Source organism: Microcebus murinus, chromosome 1, assembly GCF_040939455.1.
Source record: "Microcebus murinus isolate Inina chromosome 1, M.murinus_Inina_mat1.0, whole genome shotgun sequence".
NCBI lineage: Eukaryota > Metazoa > Chordata > Mammalia > Primates > Cheirogaleidae > Microcebus > Microcebus murinus.
Genome location: NC_134104.1, coordinates 162,793,958 through 162,811,910, shown reverse-complemented (window position 1 = coordinate 162,811,910; position 17,953 = coordinate 162,793,958). Strand labels below are relative to the sequence as shown.

At 44.2% G+C, this 17,953-nt stretch overlaps 1 protein-coding gene and 1 pseudogene across 4 annotated transcripts in view; one reads left to right on the top strand and one right to left on the bottom strand.

Annotated features, from left to right (window-relative positions):
• The window catches only part of FLNB (filamin B), a 150,743-nt gene that overhangs the window by 67,624 nt on the left and 65,166 nt on the right, over positions 1–17,953 (bottom strand). For all 4 annotated transcript variants that reach the window (XM_076009013.1, XM_076008997.1, XM_076009001.1 and 1 more), the window contains exons 4-7: positions 17,119–17,266; positions 3,243–3,361; positions 2,363–2,440; positions 903–1,065 (exon numbers count right to left, since the gene is read on the bottom strand). In XM_076009013.1, coding sequence (XP_075865128.1) covers positions 903–1,065; positions 2,363–2,440; positions 3,243–3,361; positions 17,119–17,266 — 508 coding nt within the window. The remainder of the gene's footprint in view (positions 1–902; positions 1,066–2,362; positions 2,441–3,242; positions 3,362–17,118; positions 17,267–17,953) is intronic.
• Positions 9,007–10,402, top strand: LOC105884916 (serine-threonine kinase receptor-associated protein-like; annotated as a pseudogene).

Genomic DNA, 17,953 nt, shown 5'->3' with positions numbered 1-17,953 from the left:
AGAAGGAGCGTTCCATGAGCCCAAGCCACCCTCGGAGAGCGCGCTGCTGCTGAGCACGAAGTACAGGCAGGAGGGGACAGGCAGGCACTGAGGAAGGTCCACATTAACTATTTTCTTGGGTAGTTGGGGTTATGATTAACTTTTCCTTTTTTCACATTTTTTGTTTTCTACATTGAAAACAGAGCCAACAATTCAAAAAGTATGTTTTATTCAGTCCTTTTTTTAAAATCCCCACAGGATCTTGCATAGAACTAGGTCTAGTAGATGATTCTTAAAACTTAGTTTTGGTGCCGGGCGCGGTGGCTCATGCCTATAATCCTAGCACTCTGGGAGACCGAGGAAGGAGGATCGCTCAAGGTCAGGAGTTCGAGACCAGCCTGAGCAAGAGCGAGACCTGTCTCTATTAAAAATAGAAAGAAATTAATTGGCCAACTACAAATATATAGAAAAAACTAGCTGGGCATGGTGGCGCATGCCTGTAGTCCCAGCTACTCGGGAGGCTGAGGCAGGAGGATCGCTTGAGCCCAGGAGTTTGAGGTTGCTGTGAGCTAGGCTGACACCATGGCACTCTAGCCGGGGCAACAGAGTGAGACTCTGTCTCAACAACAACAACAAAAAAAAATAATAAATAACTTAGTTTCTTTGGAACATTTAGTGAAATCAGAAATATATACAGAAACTGATTAATCAATCAAAGTCAAGCCTGAGTATTTTAGAGAGGAAAAACTGGTGTTAAAAAAAAACCTAAAAATACAACTAACACAAAACATTTGTTTGTCATTGTTTATTCAAGTTAAAAGATAAAAGGCCAGGCATCCCAAGCCTTCACTATTCTCAGGATTATATTTCAGCCTTTGGAAGCAGAGCTCAAAGATCTGATCCATGGAGGAGAAGCACATTACCAGCTGTGTAGATGTCAAAGTAGGTGGGCTTATTGGCGATGTTCCCTGTAGCTTCCAACCCTGGGCCTTTTGCAGTGACTTTACTGGCGTCTCCCTGGGCCTTGTCAACATTCACTTCAAATGGACTCTTGGAGATATGCTGTCCTGCAAAGAGGACTGTGACCTATAGGCGAAAGACAGGTGAGATATAAATAATTGCTTCTCTGCCCAGCAAGACCACAGCAGGCTATATAAGCCTGAACACACACACAAAGGTGGCTGGGACCAAGTCAAGTGGCCTGAATGAGACTCTTGCCTGGCCCCTTCAGCCACAGAGATGCGTCTGGGACACCACGCCCGCAGCAAGATAGATGCTTGTGTCAGGTATGTGTGGCCTCTCTAGCAGGAAATGAGCACACACATTTGAATCTCTAGACACTGGGTACTTTCAAGGAACTGCAGAAGGGGCCACTATCCCCCCAGAATAAAATGTGCAGTACCAGGATTTCAAACTCAATGTGAAAGTGTTTTTCAAAGGATCAAGATCATCCTTAGAAACATGGCTTTGAAACAAAGTACAATGATTTCCACCCAAAACTTGAGTCACAGTTGTCATCTTTGAAATTTTTCAGGAGAAACTGGGTTGGGTTTCATGTGATCCCATACTTGACTAGAATGAATTAATTACATCATAAATGCTCCCTTCAAGACGATTTATTCCTAATACTTTTTTCCAAATTTCTAATATTCTAAGAGTATAAGAGAAAAATCTAAGGCCATTGTTCCAGGTGAATTCACTAAAGCCCAAGGTCACGAGTAAGGTCTGTGTCTCAAAGTCCAGACACGGTAAGTGGGGACTGGCCATTATGTGCTGTTGAAGGTTTTCTTCCCATGAAGGGTACACTCTTGAGTCACCCCATTCACCTGCAATACAGGCTTTCCTCGTGCCTGCCCCACAGGCCACCAGAACGCCACGAGAACATCTCAAACAGAACTCAAAATGTTGCCAAGACACGACCTGGGACTCCACCCCCATCATTTCTCCAGGTGCTGAGAGGGCCGTTTCCCTCCACCAAGCCGCTGGATTGCACCGTACTCAGGCTCCAATGCTGGCAGACGCTCCAGAGCACCGCCAAGCGGACGCTAAGGGAGCACTACGGACAGAGTCCGCAGTTCGGTCTCTGCAGCATCTACACCCCAGGCATGTAGCTGCAACCATTGAGTTACCTAGATGGAGTTGGAAAAGTCTTAGGAAGTTGCAAAGAATCCATCCGTGGAAAGGAGCAATAGAGATGTATTAGCTTACTAAGTCTGATTCACAGGGATTTCAGATTTTCTACATGAGCATAGATACTTTTATAATCAGAAAGGAAAATCAGAAGTTAACTTAAGAAAAAATCTTCTTCCTAAGATCTTTCCTCTATATACATATTGAAGCAAGCCCAAAGAATAGTTCAAGCCATGGCCATGATGTTTCTTACTTTGTGCAACCCAGTGACCTTGGGCAGATACTCCACAGAGTATGTCTTGTTCTTGTCGCTGTCAGGGGTCACTTGTGCCTAGGAGGGAAGAGGGGTGACAGTCAGAGAAGGTGCTGGCAGTAAGGAGTCTGCTCTGCCAGCCAAGGCCCTGCAGTCAGCTACTGGTCAGGAACACTATCCTTTTATTTCCTATCCTACCACCCTACAGAGCACTCCAGGAAAGAAGCACCACAGAGTCACAGAAACAAAACCACACAGCACAAAGGCACGAGAGAGTCAGGCCTCTCCACTGTCTCAGGGCTGTCACTCTCTAGGTAAGAGAGAATATGGAAGCAAGTAACATGAATCTTTATTGGCACAGTGGTTACTGAGAGCTTATGAAATGCCGGCCATGGTATTAGAGACCAAAAATTAAACAATGTGCAAGTCAGGTATAATCCCTGCCTCAGTGGGGAAAAGAGACAATATGTTAGAAAACTTAGAATTTCAGATTATGCTAAGTGATAGGAACAAGACATGGCTCTAAGAAAATAGGTGCAAAGAGAGAATAGTATGTGTACAGGCCCTGAGGGAGGACCCAAAGGAGGTCCATACGGGAAGAGAGTAGGGCAGGAATCATCTTGTTATTCTACCAAGAACCTCAACTGAGAAGGCCTTTGCTATAGCCAAAGTATCCTTTATTCTATTAAACGCTGTGTCCTTGGGACACAACTGCTCTCCTTGGGAATCAACTGCTGTAAGCCTCAGTATATCCTTTGGGTAAAAAACAATTTTGGCTGTGAGCTGTAATGGGGAAAATGGAGGCACAGTCCCTGGTCCTGTTACAGCCCCCAAGGCCCCACAGGATGCTGGACAGCAGAGGCAGAATCCTCCAACATACCTCCTCTTTGTTCCCTTCTGCATCCTCGACAAACACCATCACGTCTCCTTGCCCGGCGCTGATGGTGTCCACAGTGAACTTGGCTGGCTGCTTCACCATGTTCCCAGTGGGCTCGATTCCTGGCATGGGTTGACAGGGATAGACAACATTATAAGCTGGGTGAGGCCATGGCACCAGTCATCACACGCTGTGTGATGGCTCTTTCAGGGAATAGAGAGATGAGACCCAGCCCTGCAGATCTCACGTGGAAGACAGGGACAAACTGCCATGACAAGTAGCTCTCTCTATGTTATTTAGGCAACACTCAATTCTGAAATATTCAGAGCTTGTCGGTCAAGAGTCTACACGATTGTGGAAAATGCCATGACTAGCAGAGGGGTTTGCCTTGAGGGAACAACACAGAGGTAGCAGGAAGGCTTACTTTTCATAAAATAACATTTTGTGTTGCTTGAAATTTTTAAAAATTATACTCGATTATTTTTTTTTAATGAAACTTCTTATTTTAAGATGTTTGAGCAAATTCATTTGAGGAAGATTTATATGGAGGTGTAAGAAATGCCCTTTACCCAGTTTCCGTAAGAGTAACATTGTGCAAAACTAAGACACAGTGTTACACAACTGGGGTGTTGACACTGACACAGCGAATACACAGAATGCTTCACCACCTCAGGGAGCCCTCACCTTGGCTTTTATAGCCTCACCTACTTCCCTCTCAGCCACCTTATTCTTACCCCTGACAGTCCCTAATCTCCTCTCCATCTCTGTAATTTTATAATTTCCATGATGTTATATGAATGAATCATATATCATGGAACCTTTGGGGATTGGCCCTTTTTTACTATACATAATTCTCTGTAGATTCAACCCAGTTGTTGCTTATATCAATGGTTTGTTCTTTTTTATTGCTGAGTAATATCCCATAGTGTGGATGTACCACAGTTTGTTTAGCCATTCACCCACTGAAGGACACCTGGGTTGTTTCTACCCATCTATTACTGATAAAGCTGCTATAAATGTTTGTATATAGGTTTGTGCGAGAATATAAGTATAAAATTATATACGGGTCTCTGCCCCTGGTTCCTTACCCAGAGTTCCTAAACCCCTTGTATTCTCCTAGATGAAAGGAGCCTGTTGTTCTAATGAGGTGACTCCTAGTGGCTCCTAGACAGCGTTATCATGGGGCTGGTCACCAGAAAGACTGAGTCATGATCAGAAGCTTAGAACTGGCCAGGCATGGTGGCTCACGCCTATAATCCCAGCACTCTGGGAGGCCGAGGCAGGCAGATTGCTCGAGGTCGGGAGTTCAAAACCAGACTGAGCAAGAGCGAGACCCCGTCTCTACTATAAATAGAAAGAAATTAATTGGCTAACTAATATATATAGAAAAAAAATGAGCCAGGCATGGTGGCGCGTGCCTGTAGTCCCAGCTACTTGGGAGGCTGAGGCAGGAGGATCGCTTGAGCCCAGGAGTTTGAGGTTGCTGTGAGCTAGGCGGATGCCACGGCACTCACTCTAGCCTGGGCAACAAAGCGAGACTCTGTCTAAAAAAAAAAAAAAAAAAAAAAAAAAAAAAAAAAAAAGAAGCAGCAGCAGCTTAGAACTGTCAGCCCACTCCCCATCCTCCAGCAAGGGGAGATGAGCTAGAGATTGAGTTTACTCAATCACGCCTAAGTGATTCAGTCTCCATAAAAGCCCCTCAAGTATGGGGCTCGGGGAGCTTCTGGGCTGGTAAACACACCCATGTGTCAAGGGGGTAGCCTACCTCAACTTTGTAGGGACAGAAACTCCAGTGCCCAGAACCCTTCTGAACTCAGCCTGGCACACCTCTTCAGAACATCCTTTATCACACACACCCTTCGGCATATAACTGGTGAAGGTAGTGTTTCCCTGAGTTCTGTGAGCCATTCTAGCAAACCATCTGCCATGAGTGGGGGTAATGGGAAGCTCTGATTTGTAGCCACCTTGCACGGAAGCTGTGGGCTGCCTGAGGACCCATCACTTGTGACTGGCACCTGAAATGGGGGGGGGGGGTGAAACTGAGTCCTTAAACTGCAGGGTCTACACTAACTCCAGGTAGACATTCTCAGAATTCAATGGAATTATAGGATATCCACTTGGTGTTCCAGAGAATTGGAGAATTGGTCAGTGTGAGGAAAAAATCATAGATTTTGGTGACCAGAAGTGAAGTATTTGAGTAGAGCAGAAAAGATGTTTTTCCTTTAGTTGTGAGTGACAATACTAAAGGAAAAATAGCACTCTTCCTGCACAATAAGTTTTTTGTTTGTTTTTTGTTTTTTTTTTTTTTTGAGACAGAGTCTCACTCTGTTGCCCAGGCTAGAGTGAGTGCCGTGACGTCAGTCTAGCTCACAGCAACCTCAAACTCCTGGGCTCAAGCAATCCTCCTGCCTCAGCCTCCCGTGTAGCTGGGACTACAGGCATGCGCCACCATGCCCGGCTCTAATTTTTTCTATATATATCTTAGTTGGCCAAATAATTTCTTTCTATTTATAGTAGAGATGGGTCTCGCTCTTGCTCAGGCTGGTTTCTACTCCTGACCTTGAGCAATCCACCCGCCTCAGCCTCCCAGAGAGCTAGGATTACAGGCGTGAGCCACCGCGCCCGGCTCACAATAAGTTTTTGTTCCTCTGGGATAAATGCCAAGAACTTCAACTGCTGGGTCATATGATTATTGCATGCATTGTTTGCTTGTATGTTTGTTTGTTTGTTTTAAAGAAACTAGCAAGCTGTGTTCCCGAGTAGCTGTACCATTTTACATTCCACCAGCAATGCATGGGTCACCCAGATCCACCTTCTCTGCATCCTTCCCAGCATTTGGTGTTATCCCTCCTTTTTATTTTAGCAATTGTGATAATGTGTATTGATTTTAATTTGCATTTCTCTCATGGCTAATGACACTGAACAATGCTTCTTTGCCATTTGTGCATCCTCTTCAGTGAAACTGTTCATGTTTCTTGCCCATCATTTGCCCATTTTCTGAGTTGTTTGGTTGTTTTTTAAATATTGAACTTTGAGAGTTTCTTACATGTTCTAGATGTTGGATATGTGGTTTGAAAATATTTTCTCCTAGTCTTTCAGTTTATCTATTCACCCTTTTTTTTTTTTTTTTTTGAGACAGTCTCGCTTTGTTGTCCAGGCTAGAGTGAGTGCCGTGGCGTCAGCCTAGCTCACAGCAACCTCAAACTCCTGGGCTCGAGCGATCCTTCTGCCTCAGCCTCCCGAGTAGCTGGGACTACAGGCATGAGCCACCATGCCCGGCTAATTTTTTATATATATATCAGTTGGCCAATTAATTTCTTTCTATTTATAGTAGAGACGGAGTCTCGCTCTTGCTCAGGCTGGTTTTGAACTCCTGACCTTGAGCAATCCACCCGCCTCGGCCTCCCAAGAGCTAGGATTACAGGCGTGAGCCACCACGCCCGGCCTTCTATTCACCCTTTTAACTGCAAAAAGTTTTAAATTGTTTTTTAAAGTAAAATTCAGCCCCCAAGACCCTGTCTCAGCAACATTTTAAGTTGTATTTGAACTGTCCGGCTGTCCGGCCCATAGGTGGATGACCCAGGAGCACGCCCTTCACTGGGAAAAAGCCTTCAACAGCATAAAGGGCCAAGCACTACTCACTCACCAACTCACCAGGACAGGGATAGGCTGCCCATTCCTGGTCTTTTGGATAGAGAGAGCGGGCTTTTGTTGGCACTTTATATGTTTGTGCCCATAGGTTCTTACCTTCTTCAGCTCCAAGTCTGAGATACATGAGGCAAAAGCAAACTCAAGGAACTCACTACTGTGTCATTCACTGGATCCCAGGGTCCCTAGCTGGTCTGCCTTGTTCTCTTTTACAGTCTCCTTATGTCTGTCTTCTACCTCATACCCAGGGATTTTAGTTGGACTTAGCAGGAAGAATCAGGAAAAGTACTTCTATTCCATATTGCCAGAAGCAGTTCAAATTTATTTATTTTTATTTATTTATTTATGAATGAATGAATGGATGGATGGATGAATGGATGGATGGATGGATGGATGGATGGATGAGATAGTGGTCTCACTCTAGTCACCCAGGCTAGAGTGTAGTAGCATAATCATAGCTCACTACAGCCTTTAATTCCTCTCCTCCTGCCTCAGCCTCCTGAGTAGCTGGGACTACAGGTGTGCACCACCACACCTGGCTCATTTTTTTCATATGCTCAGAGATAAGATCCCACAATGTTGCCCAAGCTGGTCTCAAACTCCTGACCCTAAGGGATCCTCCAAGCTGCAGCCTTTCGAGTAGCTGGGATTATGCGTATGAGCCACCATGCCTGGCTTACTACTTTTTGAAGAAGCTTTTTATTACAGAGAATTCCAAACCAACACAATGTGTAAAGAACCATACAATGAATCCCATGTACCTGTCACGCAGCCTCAACCACTATTAACTCATCGCTGGTCTTGTTTCACCTTCATTCCCACCTTTCCCCTCCTCCTGTATTATTTTGACTAAATCCTAGAACTCACATTTCTCATCCATAAATATTTACTATGTATCTTTAAAAGATACTTTTAGAATACCCACAACATCAATATCACATCAAAAATTTAAAAATGATTCCTTATTATCATTAAATATCTAGTGTTCAAATTTTTAATTATCTTACAAATTTCATTAACTTTTTTTTTAAAGGGTCTTATTCTGTCACCCAGGCTGGAGTGCAGTCGTGCGATCATACTGCAGCCTCCCACACTTGGGCTCAAGCAATCCTTTTGCCTCCACCTTCCAAGTAGCTGGAACCACAGGCATAAACCACCATGCTGGGTAATTTTTCATGTTTTGTAGAGTTAGGGTCTTACGATGTTGCTCAGGCTGATCTTGAACTCCTGGCCTCAAGCTATACTCCTGCTTCAGCCTCCCAAAGTGCTGGGATCACAGGTGTTTCATGAATTTTTTAAGAGTCAGTTTGACTAAAATCCAAGTTAGGGTCACATATTACAAATGGTTGCTAAGTCTCTTAAGTCTCATTTAATCTCCACATGTCTCTCCATCTCTTCTTTTTCCTGTCAACAACTGTTAAAAACACTGGGTCAAAATAGTGGTAAATTGTTATACTAAAAGATAACCTTCCAACACTGCTAGGTAAGAAATTCAAAGTGGAAGCCTGGTACAGTGGTTCACCCCAGCACTTTGGGAGGTCATGGTGGGAGGTTCACTTGAGGGTATAAGACTGGCCTGGGCAACACAGAAAGATCCTGTCTCTACAAAGAAAAAAAAATTAAGAAAAATACACAAAAGATGTTATAACCAAAGGAAGAGGAGAAGCAGGGAGGAGAAGGTGAAGGAGAAAGAAAAATTCAAAGTGAAGAAATACAGTTTTAACTCATTTCAGCATAGAAAAAGGCTAGAAAGAAATACCTTAGACTTAGAAGGAAGGAATGAGCTGGACAGTTGAGAAGTGAGCTTTTAATTTTTATTTTCAACATTTTTCTTTTGCTAAAAATTTACATAAAATCGGTGGAAGGTGTGGATCCTGGTGGGGCCAGTTCTCCGGTTCTCCCCCTCCCCTACTTTCCTCCCTCCCTCCCTTGGCTTGTTGCAGACTCCCTCACCCCTCCCTAACCCTTCCCTGACCTCGGTGTCCCCGGATTGGCCCCTTTTCCTGTCTTCCCAGCCCCCTGTTTTTCCCCAGTCCAGCCCCAGTGTGTGTGCGTGGGGGGGGGGCAGCCTTGAAAAGCCTGAGGCTGTGCAGCTGAGGAGAGAAAAGTCGAGGCCTCCATGGCAATGAGGCAGACTCGGCTCACTTGCTCGGCACAGCTCACTTGCTCCGCACGGCCCGTGGCTGATTTGGCCTTCAGTGGCATCACGCATATGGGTATTTTTTAATCAGCGCTTGCAAAGATGGTAAACCTATGCTATGCCAGGGAGATACAGGAGACTGGATTGGAAAATTTTGGGGTCATAAAGGTACTGTTTGGGGTGCAACATTGAATAAGGATGCCACCAAAGCAGCTACAGCAGCTCCAGATTTCACAGTCAAAGTGTGGGATGCGGTCTGAGGAGATGAACTGATGACCCTGGCTCATAAACACATTGTCAAGAGTGTAGGCCGGGCGCAGTGGCTCACGCCTGTAATCCTAGCTCTCTGGGAGGCCAAGGCGGGCGGATCATTTGAGCTCAGGAGTTCAAAACTAACCTGAGCAAGAACGAGACCCCATCTCTACTATAAATATATAAATAGAAAGAAATTAATTGGCCAACTAATATATATAGGAAAAATTGGCCAGGCATGGTGGCACATGCCTGTAGTCCCAGCTACTCGGGAGGCTGAGGAAGCAGGATTGCTTGAGCCCAGGAGTTTGAGGTTGTTGTGAGCTAGGCTGATGCCACGGCACTCACTCTAGCCGTGAGTGATTGAGACTCTGTCTCAAAAAAAAAAAGAGTGGATTTCACACAGGATAGTAATTATTTGTTAACCGGGGGACAAGATAAACTATTACACATATATGACTTGAACAAACCTAAAGCAGAACCTAAGGAAATTAGTAGTCACACCTCTCGTATTAAAAAGGCTGTATGATGCAGTGAGGATGAACAGATTCTTTCAGCTGACAATGAAACTGTTCGCCTTTGGGATCATGCTACTATGACAGAAGTGAAATCTCTAAATTTTAGTATGTCTGTGAGTAGTATGGAATATATTCCTGAGGGAGAGATTTTGGTTATAACTTATGGACGATCTATTGCTTTTCATAGTGCAGTAAGTTTGGACACAATTAAATCCTTTGAAGCTCCTGCAACCGTCAATTCTGCATCTCTTCATCCTGAGAAAGAATTTCTTGTTGCAGGTGGTGAAGATTTTAGACTTTATGATTATAATAGTGGAGAAGAATTAGAATCCTACAAAGGACACTTTGGTCCTATTCACTGTGTGAGATTTAGTCCTGATGGAAAACTCTATGCCAGTGGTTCTGAAGATGGAACACTGAGACTATGGCAGACTGTGGTAGGAAAAACATATGGCCTTTGGAAATGTGTGCTTCCTAAAGAAGATAGTGGTGAGTTGGCAAAACCAAAGATTGGTTTTCCAGAGACAACAGAAGAGGAGCTGGAAGAAATTGCTTCAGAGAATTCAGATTCCATCTATTCTTCAACTCCTGAAGTTAAAACTTGATCATCAAATATATGCCACAGATAGTATAAAAATTATGCACTAAAACAACAAACAAAGAGTTAGTCTCTGCTTAAGGCAAACACAGCAGTAAATAATGGGGAATATGAATTAGCTCCAGTGCTAGAACAACTAACTTGGTGTTACCTGTAAGTGAAAACTCAAGAGCAGATGAAGGCAGGTGGAATTATGCTCCTGTAGTACAATGGGCTGTTTTTTAAAAAATGAATATGTGTAAGCCAACAACCAATTTCTCTTATTACAATTAGATTTCTCATAGCTGTTTATGTTATTATGGAGAAGAAAAATATATTGGCTTATTTTTCTGACTTTTCCGTTACAGCAGAATGCCTTTTTTTTTTTTTTTTTGCTTTAGTCATAAAGAAGAGGGAATTCATGATTAAGTAACTGGTTTAATTTCTCTTTCATTGTACACTGCTTCTGAACATCTAATTGCTGTTTGTTTGTTTTTGTTTTTTTGAGACAGAGTCTCCCTTTGTTGCCCAGGCTAGAGTGAGTGCCGTGGCGTCAGCCTAGCTCACAGCAACCTCAGTCTCCTGGGCTCAAGCAATCCTCCTGCCTCAGCCTCCCGAGTAGCTGGGATTACAGGCATGCGCCACGATGCCCAGCTAATTTTTTCTATATATATGTTAGTTGGCCAATTAATTTCTTTCTATTTTTAGTAGAGATGGGGGTCTCCCTCTTGCTCAGGCTGGTTTTGAACTCCTGACCTCCAGCAATCCGCCCACCTCCGCCTCCCAGAGTGCAAAGATTACAAGCATGAGCCACCTCCCCCGGCCTAATTCTTTTTAGTTGTCTAAATAAAATGCCTCTAAAACAACAACAAAAAATTTACATAATAATCATGTCATTTAACAAATATAAGAGTCCACTTGCTTAAGGATTCTTGGGCTTGGCCTGGGGTAGAAGTTTTAAAAAATAAAAAATAAAAAAACCAAATAGATTTAAACATGCACCTAAAATATGGATAAACACCCACTCCATCTGAGTAAGCCTGAGAAACGTAATCTGCAGATTGTCAGAGGCCTGGCATAGGCTCATCTCCTGCGGCTAACTACTGTTGGTCAGGAGGCTGAACCGCATCCTCAACTCCAGACCAGAGCAGTCATGCTCACCACACAGAGACACCTGGTCTCTTTGACTACTCAGATTGAAGGCTGCTTAAGGCTTGCTATGCAATAAACACTTCATACAGAACATAGGTTTTGGAAAATGTTTCTGATTAGTTCATGGATGGATGCTTTCAATTTACCTAACCCTGTAAGGTGCCCTCCATAGAGATTTATTTGTGGCTGCAGATCCCCCTCACCCAGCCCTCTCTCCTTTCAACCCACTAGAACTAAGCAAGTGAGAGCTCTGTGAATGGATCTACAATTGCTAACTGGCTGACAACTGGAATCTATTCAACATCCAAAAGACAAAATATAACAAACCTCTCAACTCTTTTAGAAACTAAAAGATGAAATGTCCTCTCTTTCTGGGCTCAGGTAACAGAAATGAAGCAATGTGGCCACATAGGAGAGAGAACAAAACTGGCCCTAACTTTCATCTCACCACAGGACAAGAATAATATCTCACAGTCCCATCCACGTGGCCTCACAGTGTGGCCCTATCACTTAAAATGAACATTTTATCTTCCCACTTAAAAAGGAAAAAAAAAAAATAAGTTAAACAGGAATTACCATATGATCCGGCAATTCCACTTCTAGGTATATAACCAGAAGACTTGAAGCAGGGACCTAGATGCTTGTATACCCATGTTCATGGAGCAATTATTCACAACAGCTAAACGATGGAAGCAACCCAAATGTCTATCAACAGATGAATGCATAAACAAAATATGTTATATGTGATAGAATATTATTCAGCCATAAAAAGGAATAAAATTCTGACACATTCTGACATGGATGATATATATGCTAAGTGTAGTAAACAAGACAAAAAAAAATAGACGTTGGCTGGGCAAGGTGGCTCATGCCTGTAATCCTGGCACTCTGAGAGCCCAAGGTGGGAGGATCGCTTGAGGTTAGGAGTTTAAGACCTGATCAAGAGCAAGTTCCCGTCTCTACTAAAAATAGAAAAATTAGCCAGGCATAGTAGTGCACACCTGTAGTCCCAGGTACGAGAGGCTAAGGCAGTAGGATCACTTGAGCCCAGGAGTTCGAGATTGTAGTAAGCTATGATGATGCCACTGCACTCTAGCCAGGGAGATAGAGCAAGACTCTGACTTCCAAAAAAAAAAAATAGACATTGTATGATCTCGTTTCTATAAGGTACCTAGAAATAGGCAATTTCTTAGAGACAGAAAGTAGAATAGGGCTGGGCGCGGTGGCTCACACCTGTCATCCTAGCACTCAGGGAGGCCCAGGCCGGCGGATTGCTCAAGGTTAGGAGTTCCAAACCTGCCTGAGCAAGAGGGAGGCCCCCATCTCTACTATAAAAAAAAAAAAAAAAAAAAAAAAAAAGAAATTAATTGGCCAACTAATATATATAGAAAAAAAATAGCCCGGCATGGTGGCGCATGCCTGTAGTCCCAGCTACTCGGGAGGCCAAGGCAGCAGGATTGCCTGAGCCCAGGAGTTTGAGGTTGCTGTGAGCTAGGCTGACACCACAGCACTCACTCTAGTCTGGGAAACAAAGCAAGATTCTGTCTCAAAAAAAAAGTAGAATAAAGGTTACCAGGAGCTAAGGGGAGGGGAGAATGGAGAGTTATTGTTTAATGAGTATGAAGTTTCCATTTGAGAAGTTGAAAAAGTTCTGGAGATGAATGGTGGTAATGGTTGTACAACGTTGTAAAAGTATTTAATGCCACAGAATTGTACATTTAAAAGTGGTTAAAATGGTGAATTTGATGTCATGTATATTTGCCCACAATGAAAAATGCATAAATACACACACATATATAAATAAAAGGGAAAAAAGGGTGTTTCCTCATAAGCACACAACTCTTACAAAGACACAGGCAGATGAAGGAAATGGCAATGACCAGCCACATTCCTGAACCATAGCAAGTGGTCATTTTCTAGAAAACAGCCCATGAAAGGAAACCGTCTCACATTAACAATGGGGAAACTGGACAGCCAGTGATAAGGTTATTACTAACAAGCATTTTGTGTCTTGATTAGATTCAGTCCGTTTGACCAATTTTGTCGACAAGAGATTTATTTGGCTGTTTGCAACCTTTTTGCCATTAAGGAAGCAAAATCTTTAAAATCAGAGATTTCTCATTACAGCCACTGCCTTTGGTTATGGCCAAGAGAAAGCACTTTTAAGCACAGACATGCCAGTCAAGTGACTGCAAATGGGCAGAGGTCTTCAAACACAGCCCCCAGTCCCCACACAACACCAGTGATTGCACAGAGCCACTTAGTTGCAAACAACCTCTGACAGGGAAAATGGCCGGTGCCAGAACAAGGCCGCTTGCCACCTCCCTGTTGCTCTGCATCTCCGTGGGCCAACGCTGCGTGTGGCCAGTTGGAGGGCACACTGCTGGGGCGGGGCCCCGGCAGAGAGCCGCCAGGGGCCCCGAGTGCTGGCATGCCCCCAGACCCGCATGCTGCTGCCTGTTGTGGGCCACACTGCTTGCGTGATCCTGATTGGGTAATTTTTGGGAAAATTATTCTAGATTAAAAGAGTCTAAAGAAAAATAACAAGGCCGGGTGCGGTGGCTCACGCCTGTGATCCTAGTACTCTGGGGGGCCAAGGCAGGAGGATCTCTCAAGGTCCTCTGGAGTTCAAAACCAGCCTGAGCAAGACTAAGACTCCATCTCTACTAAAAATAGAAAGAAATTAATTGGCCAAGTATATAGAAAAAATTAGCTGGGCGTGGTGGCGCGTGCCTGTAGTCCTGGCTACTCAGAAGGCTGAGGCAGAAGGATTACTTGAGCCCAGGAGTTTGAGGTTGCTGTGAGCTAGGCTGACGCCACAGCACTCTAACCCAGGCAAAACAGTGAGACTGTGTCTCAAAAAAAACAAACAAATAAACAAATGAAGTAAGGGAAACTTAATCAGACCTTGGTTTGTAACACAACAACTACTACTATAAAAGACAATCTTAGAATAGGAAAATCTGACTACAAATTGGATATTAGATGATAGGAAATTATTATTAATTTTCTTTCTTTTTGAGACAGAGTCTTGCTTTGTTGCCCAGGCTAGAGTGAGTGCCATGGCGTTAGCCTAGCTCACAGCAACCTCAAACTCCTGGGCTCAAGCGATCCTTCTGTCTCAGCCTCCCAAGTAGCTGGGACTACAGGCATGCACCACAATGCCCAGCTATTTTTTTCTATATATATTAGTTGGCCAATTAATTTCTTTCTATTTATAGTAGAGACGGGGTCTCCTTCTTGCTCCTGGTTTTGAACTCCTGACCTCGAGCAAACCACCCGCCTCAGCCTCTCAGAGTACTAGGATTACAGGCGTGAGCCAACGTGCCCAGCCATTAATTTTCTTATGTGTGATAATTAATATCGTAGATATCATATTCTTAGAAGAAGCTTACTGATGTACTGAACTGTCACCATGCCTATAATTTATTTTCAAATAATTCAACAATCACATGTACTTTCACACATGTGCACACACGAAAGGCAAGAGAAAACTATTAAGTTAGAATGGTTACAACTGTCAGTGCTAGGAGAGGATATACAGGATGTTGTGTGCGTATAACTGTTATCCCAGCTGTGATAACATTTTCTTAATTATGAAAATCAAGAAAGAAAACAAGTATAGTGGCTCATGCCAGCACTTTAGGAGGCCAATGCAGGAGGATCATGGTGGCCGGGATTTCAAGCCTGGGTAACTAGTGAGACCCTGGCCCTATAAAAAATAAAGTTAGCTAGACATGGTGGCACGTGCCTGTAGTCCCAGGTACATGGGAGGCTGAAATAGAAGGATCGCTTGAGCCCAGGAGTTTGAGGCTACAGGGAGCTATCATGGGGCACTTCACTCCAGCCTGGATGACAGAATGCGACCCTATCTCAAAAAGAAGAGAGGGCCGGGCGCTGTGGCTCACGCCTGTAATCCTAACTCTTGGGAGGCCGAGGCGGGCGGATTGCTCAAGGTCAGGAGTTCAAAACCAGCCTGAGCAAGAGCGAGACCCCGTCTCTACTATAAATAGAAAGAAATTAATTGGCCAACTGATATATATATAAAAAATTAGCCGGGCATGGTGGCGCATGCCTGTAGTCCCAGCTACTCGGGAGGCTGAGGCAGAAGGATCACTCAAGCCCAGGAGTTTGAGGTTGCTGTGAGCTAGGCTGACGCCATGGCACTCACTCTAGCCTGGACAACAAAGTGAGACTCTGTCGCAAAAAAAAAAAAAAAAAAAAAAGAAGAGCGAACAAATGAAACAAAACACACTCCCTCCTCTCCCCATAAAAAAAGGGAAAAGTTGTATTTGGCTGTGCTGATCTTTACCAGAAACCACATTATACAACCATGTAACTACTGTTCTCTTCAGAAAGCAGGAGGGCTTGAAGTTAAGTGCCAATCAGAACGCCAGATGCCTCTGAATGCTTCAACCCACTATAGTGTTCTGAGCAGAAGGTGTCCTGCAGCTGCTTCAGTCATAAACAGGATGTCTTGGCAAGGAAGTGTCTACCAGGGATCACAATAGCTCCCACCCCCTCTGGAAATCTGGGGCAGCTTAAGCATAAATGAATCAGCAGGCAGATGACCCAGGCTCTAGCCCCATCCCCAACACTGACTGTGGTGATCTGGGTCAAGACCGAGCCCCTGTGAACCAGGTCTCTCATTCTTCTTTTGCAAAATGGAAGCAACAACCCTTTCTTAGTCCCAGGGTTACTACACTAAAACTACAACACAGGAAACGCATCATTCTCCATCATATGAAAGCAGAAGCATATTTGTTTTGTTTTGTTTGAGATGGGGTCTCACTCTGTCTCCCAGACTGGAGTGCAATGGCACTGTCATAGCTCACTGCAGCTCCCAGGCTGGAGTGCAATGGCGTTGTCACAGCTCACTGGCTGGAGTGCAATGGCACTGTCACAGCTCACTGCAGCTCCCAGGCTGGAGTGCAATGGCGCTGTCACAGCTCACTGCAGCTCCCAGGCTGGAGTGCAATGGCACTGTCACAGCTCACTGCAGCTCCCAGGCTGGAGTGCAATGGCACTGTCACAGCTCACTGCAGCTCCCAGGCTGGAGTGCAATGGCGCTGTCATAGCTCACTGCAGCTCCCAGGCTGGAGTGCAATGGCACTGTCACAGCTCACTGCAGCTCCCAGGCTGGAGTGCAATGGCACTGTCACAGCTCACTGCAGCTCCCAGGCTGGAGTGCAATGGCACTGTCACAGCTCACTGCAGCTCCCAGGCTGGAGTGCAATGGCGCTGTCATAGCTCACTTCAGCTCCCACGCTGGAGTGCAATGGCACTGTCATAGCTCACTGCAGCCTCCAACTCCTGGACTCAAACAATCTCCCTGCCTCAGCCTCACAAAGTGAAGTATTACAGACATAATCCACCACACCCAGTTGCAGAAGCAATTCTTAAAACAACAAGATTTTAAGGCAGAATAAAATGGTTATAAATAAGAGCTTCTTTAGGTTTAAAAAAATGAGGCCTGGAGTGTCTTTAAGGACTAAGCCCATACATTCTTCACTCTGACAACATTCCTCCCGAAGCCACGCAACAGTCGCCAACACCAGAGACAAGTCACAGATCAATAGCACCAGAACTTACCTTTGCCATAGGCCCTGGCTTTCTTCGGGTTGAGTTTGGGTTTAAGAGGAGCCCCTGGCTTGAGCTTGGCTTTGGGGAACTGGGACAGGTAAGTCATAACCGAGTGCTCGTCCACATCTGGGTGGATAATTTCTTCAGGAGTGATGACCTAGAATGATGGCATGGCAGATGAGCACCCAGAACACACTGCTTTTGCTTTGCAACTAAGGACGTTTGTGTAAATGTATCTTAAACAAGCACTACAAATATTAAGAAACTGAGTCAGCTTCTCAGTAAATAAAATTACATTAAACCAACACATCAAGATGAGAGTTTTTAACCTGTTAGAGGTGTCCTCCAGCCTCTTTGGAAGCTGCGGATCCCTCTCCAGAAAATTCTGCATGTAATTTCCAGAGTTTGTTCCCCCTCCCCCAGTCTACTTACTCCCCAGGTCAAACTTTCCAGAAATGATAAGGAGATAAGCTACAGCAAGTCAGGAAGAAGAAGAAACAAGCACATATGGGATTAGAGCATATTACAAAAAAAAGCACCAATTAACTGGCTTTTTCCTTTGCTCTCATATATTCATTGACTGTATCTCTACTAACTCTATTAAAACTCTATTAACTCTAATAAAAACATTAAAATAAAATAAAGATGCAATACATAACATATTAGATATTTAGATATTTTGTCTCAATTGATTAGGAGCTATTAAAAAATTAGGGAGGGGTTGAATTTTTCCTGACATTCAGTTAGGAGAAGGGTTGGACCCACACCAGACAGGTGACCTCCCTGACTGTGTCACTGCCTCAGTTCCATCACCTGACTCAGCCCTAAACAGCAGGCAAAGTCC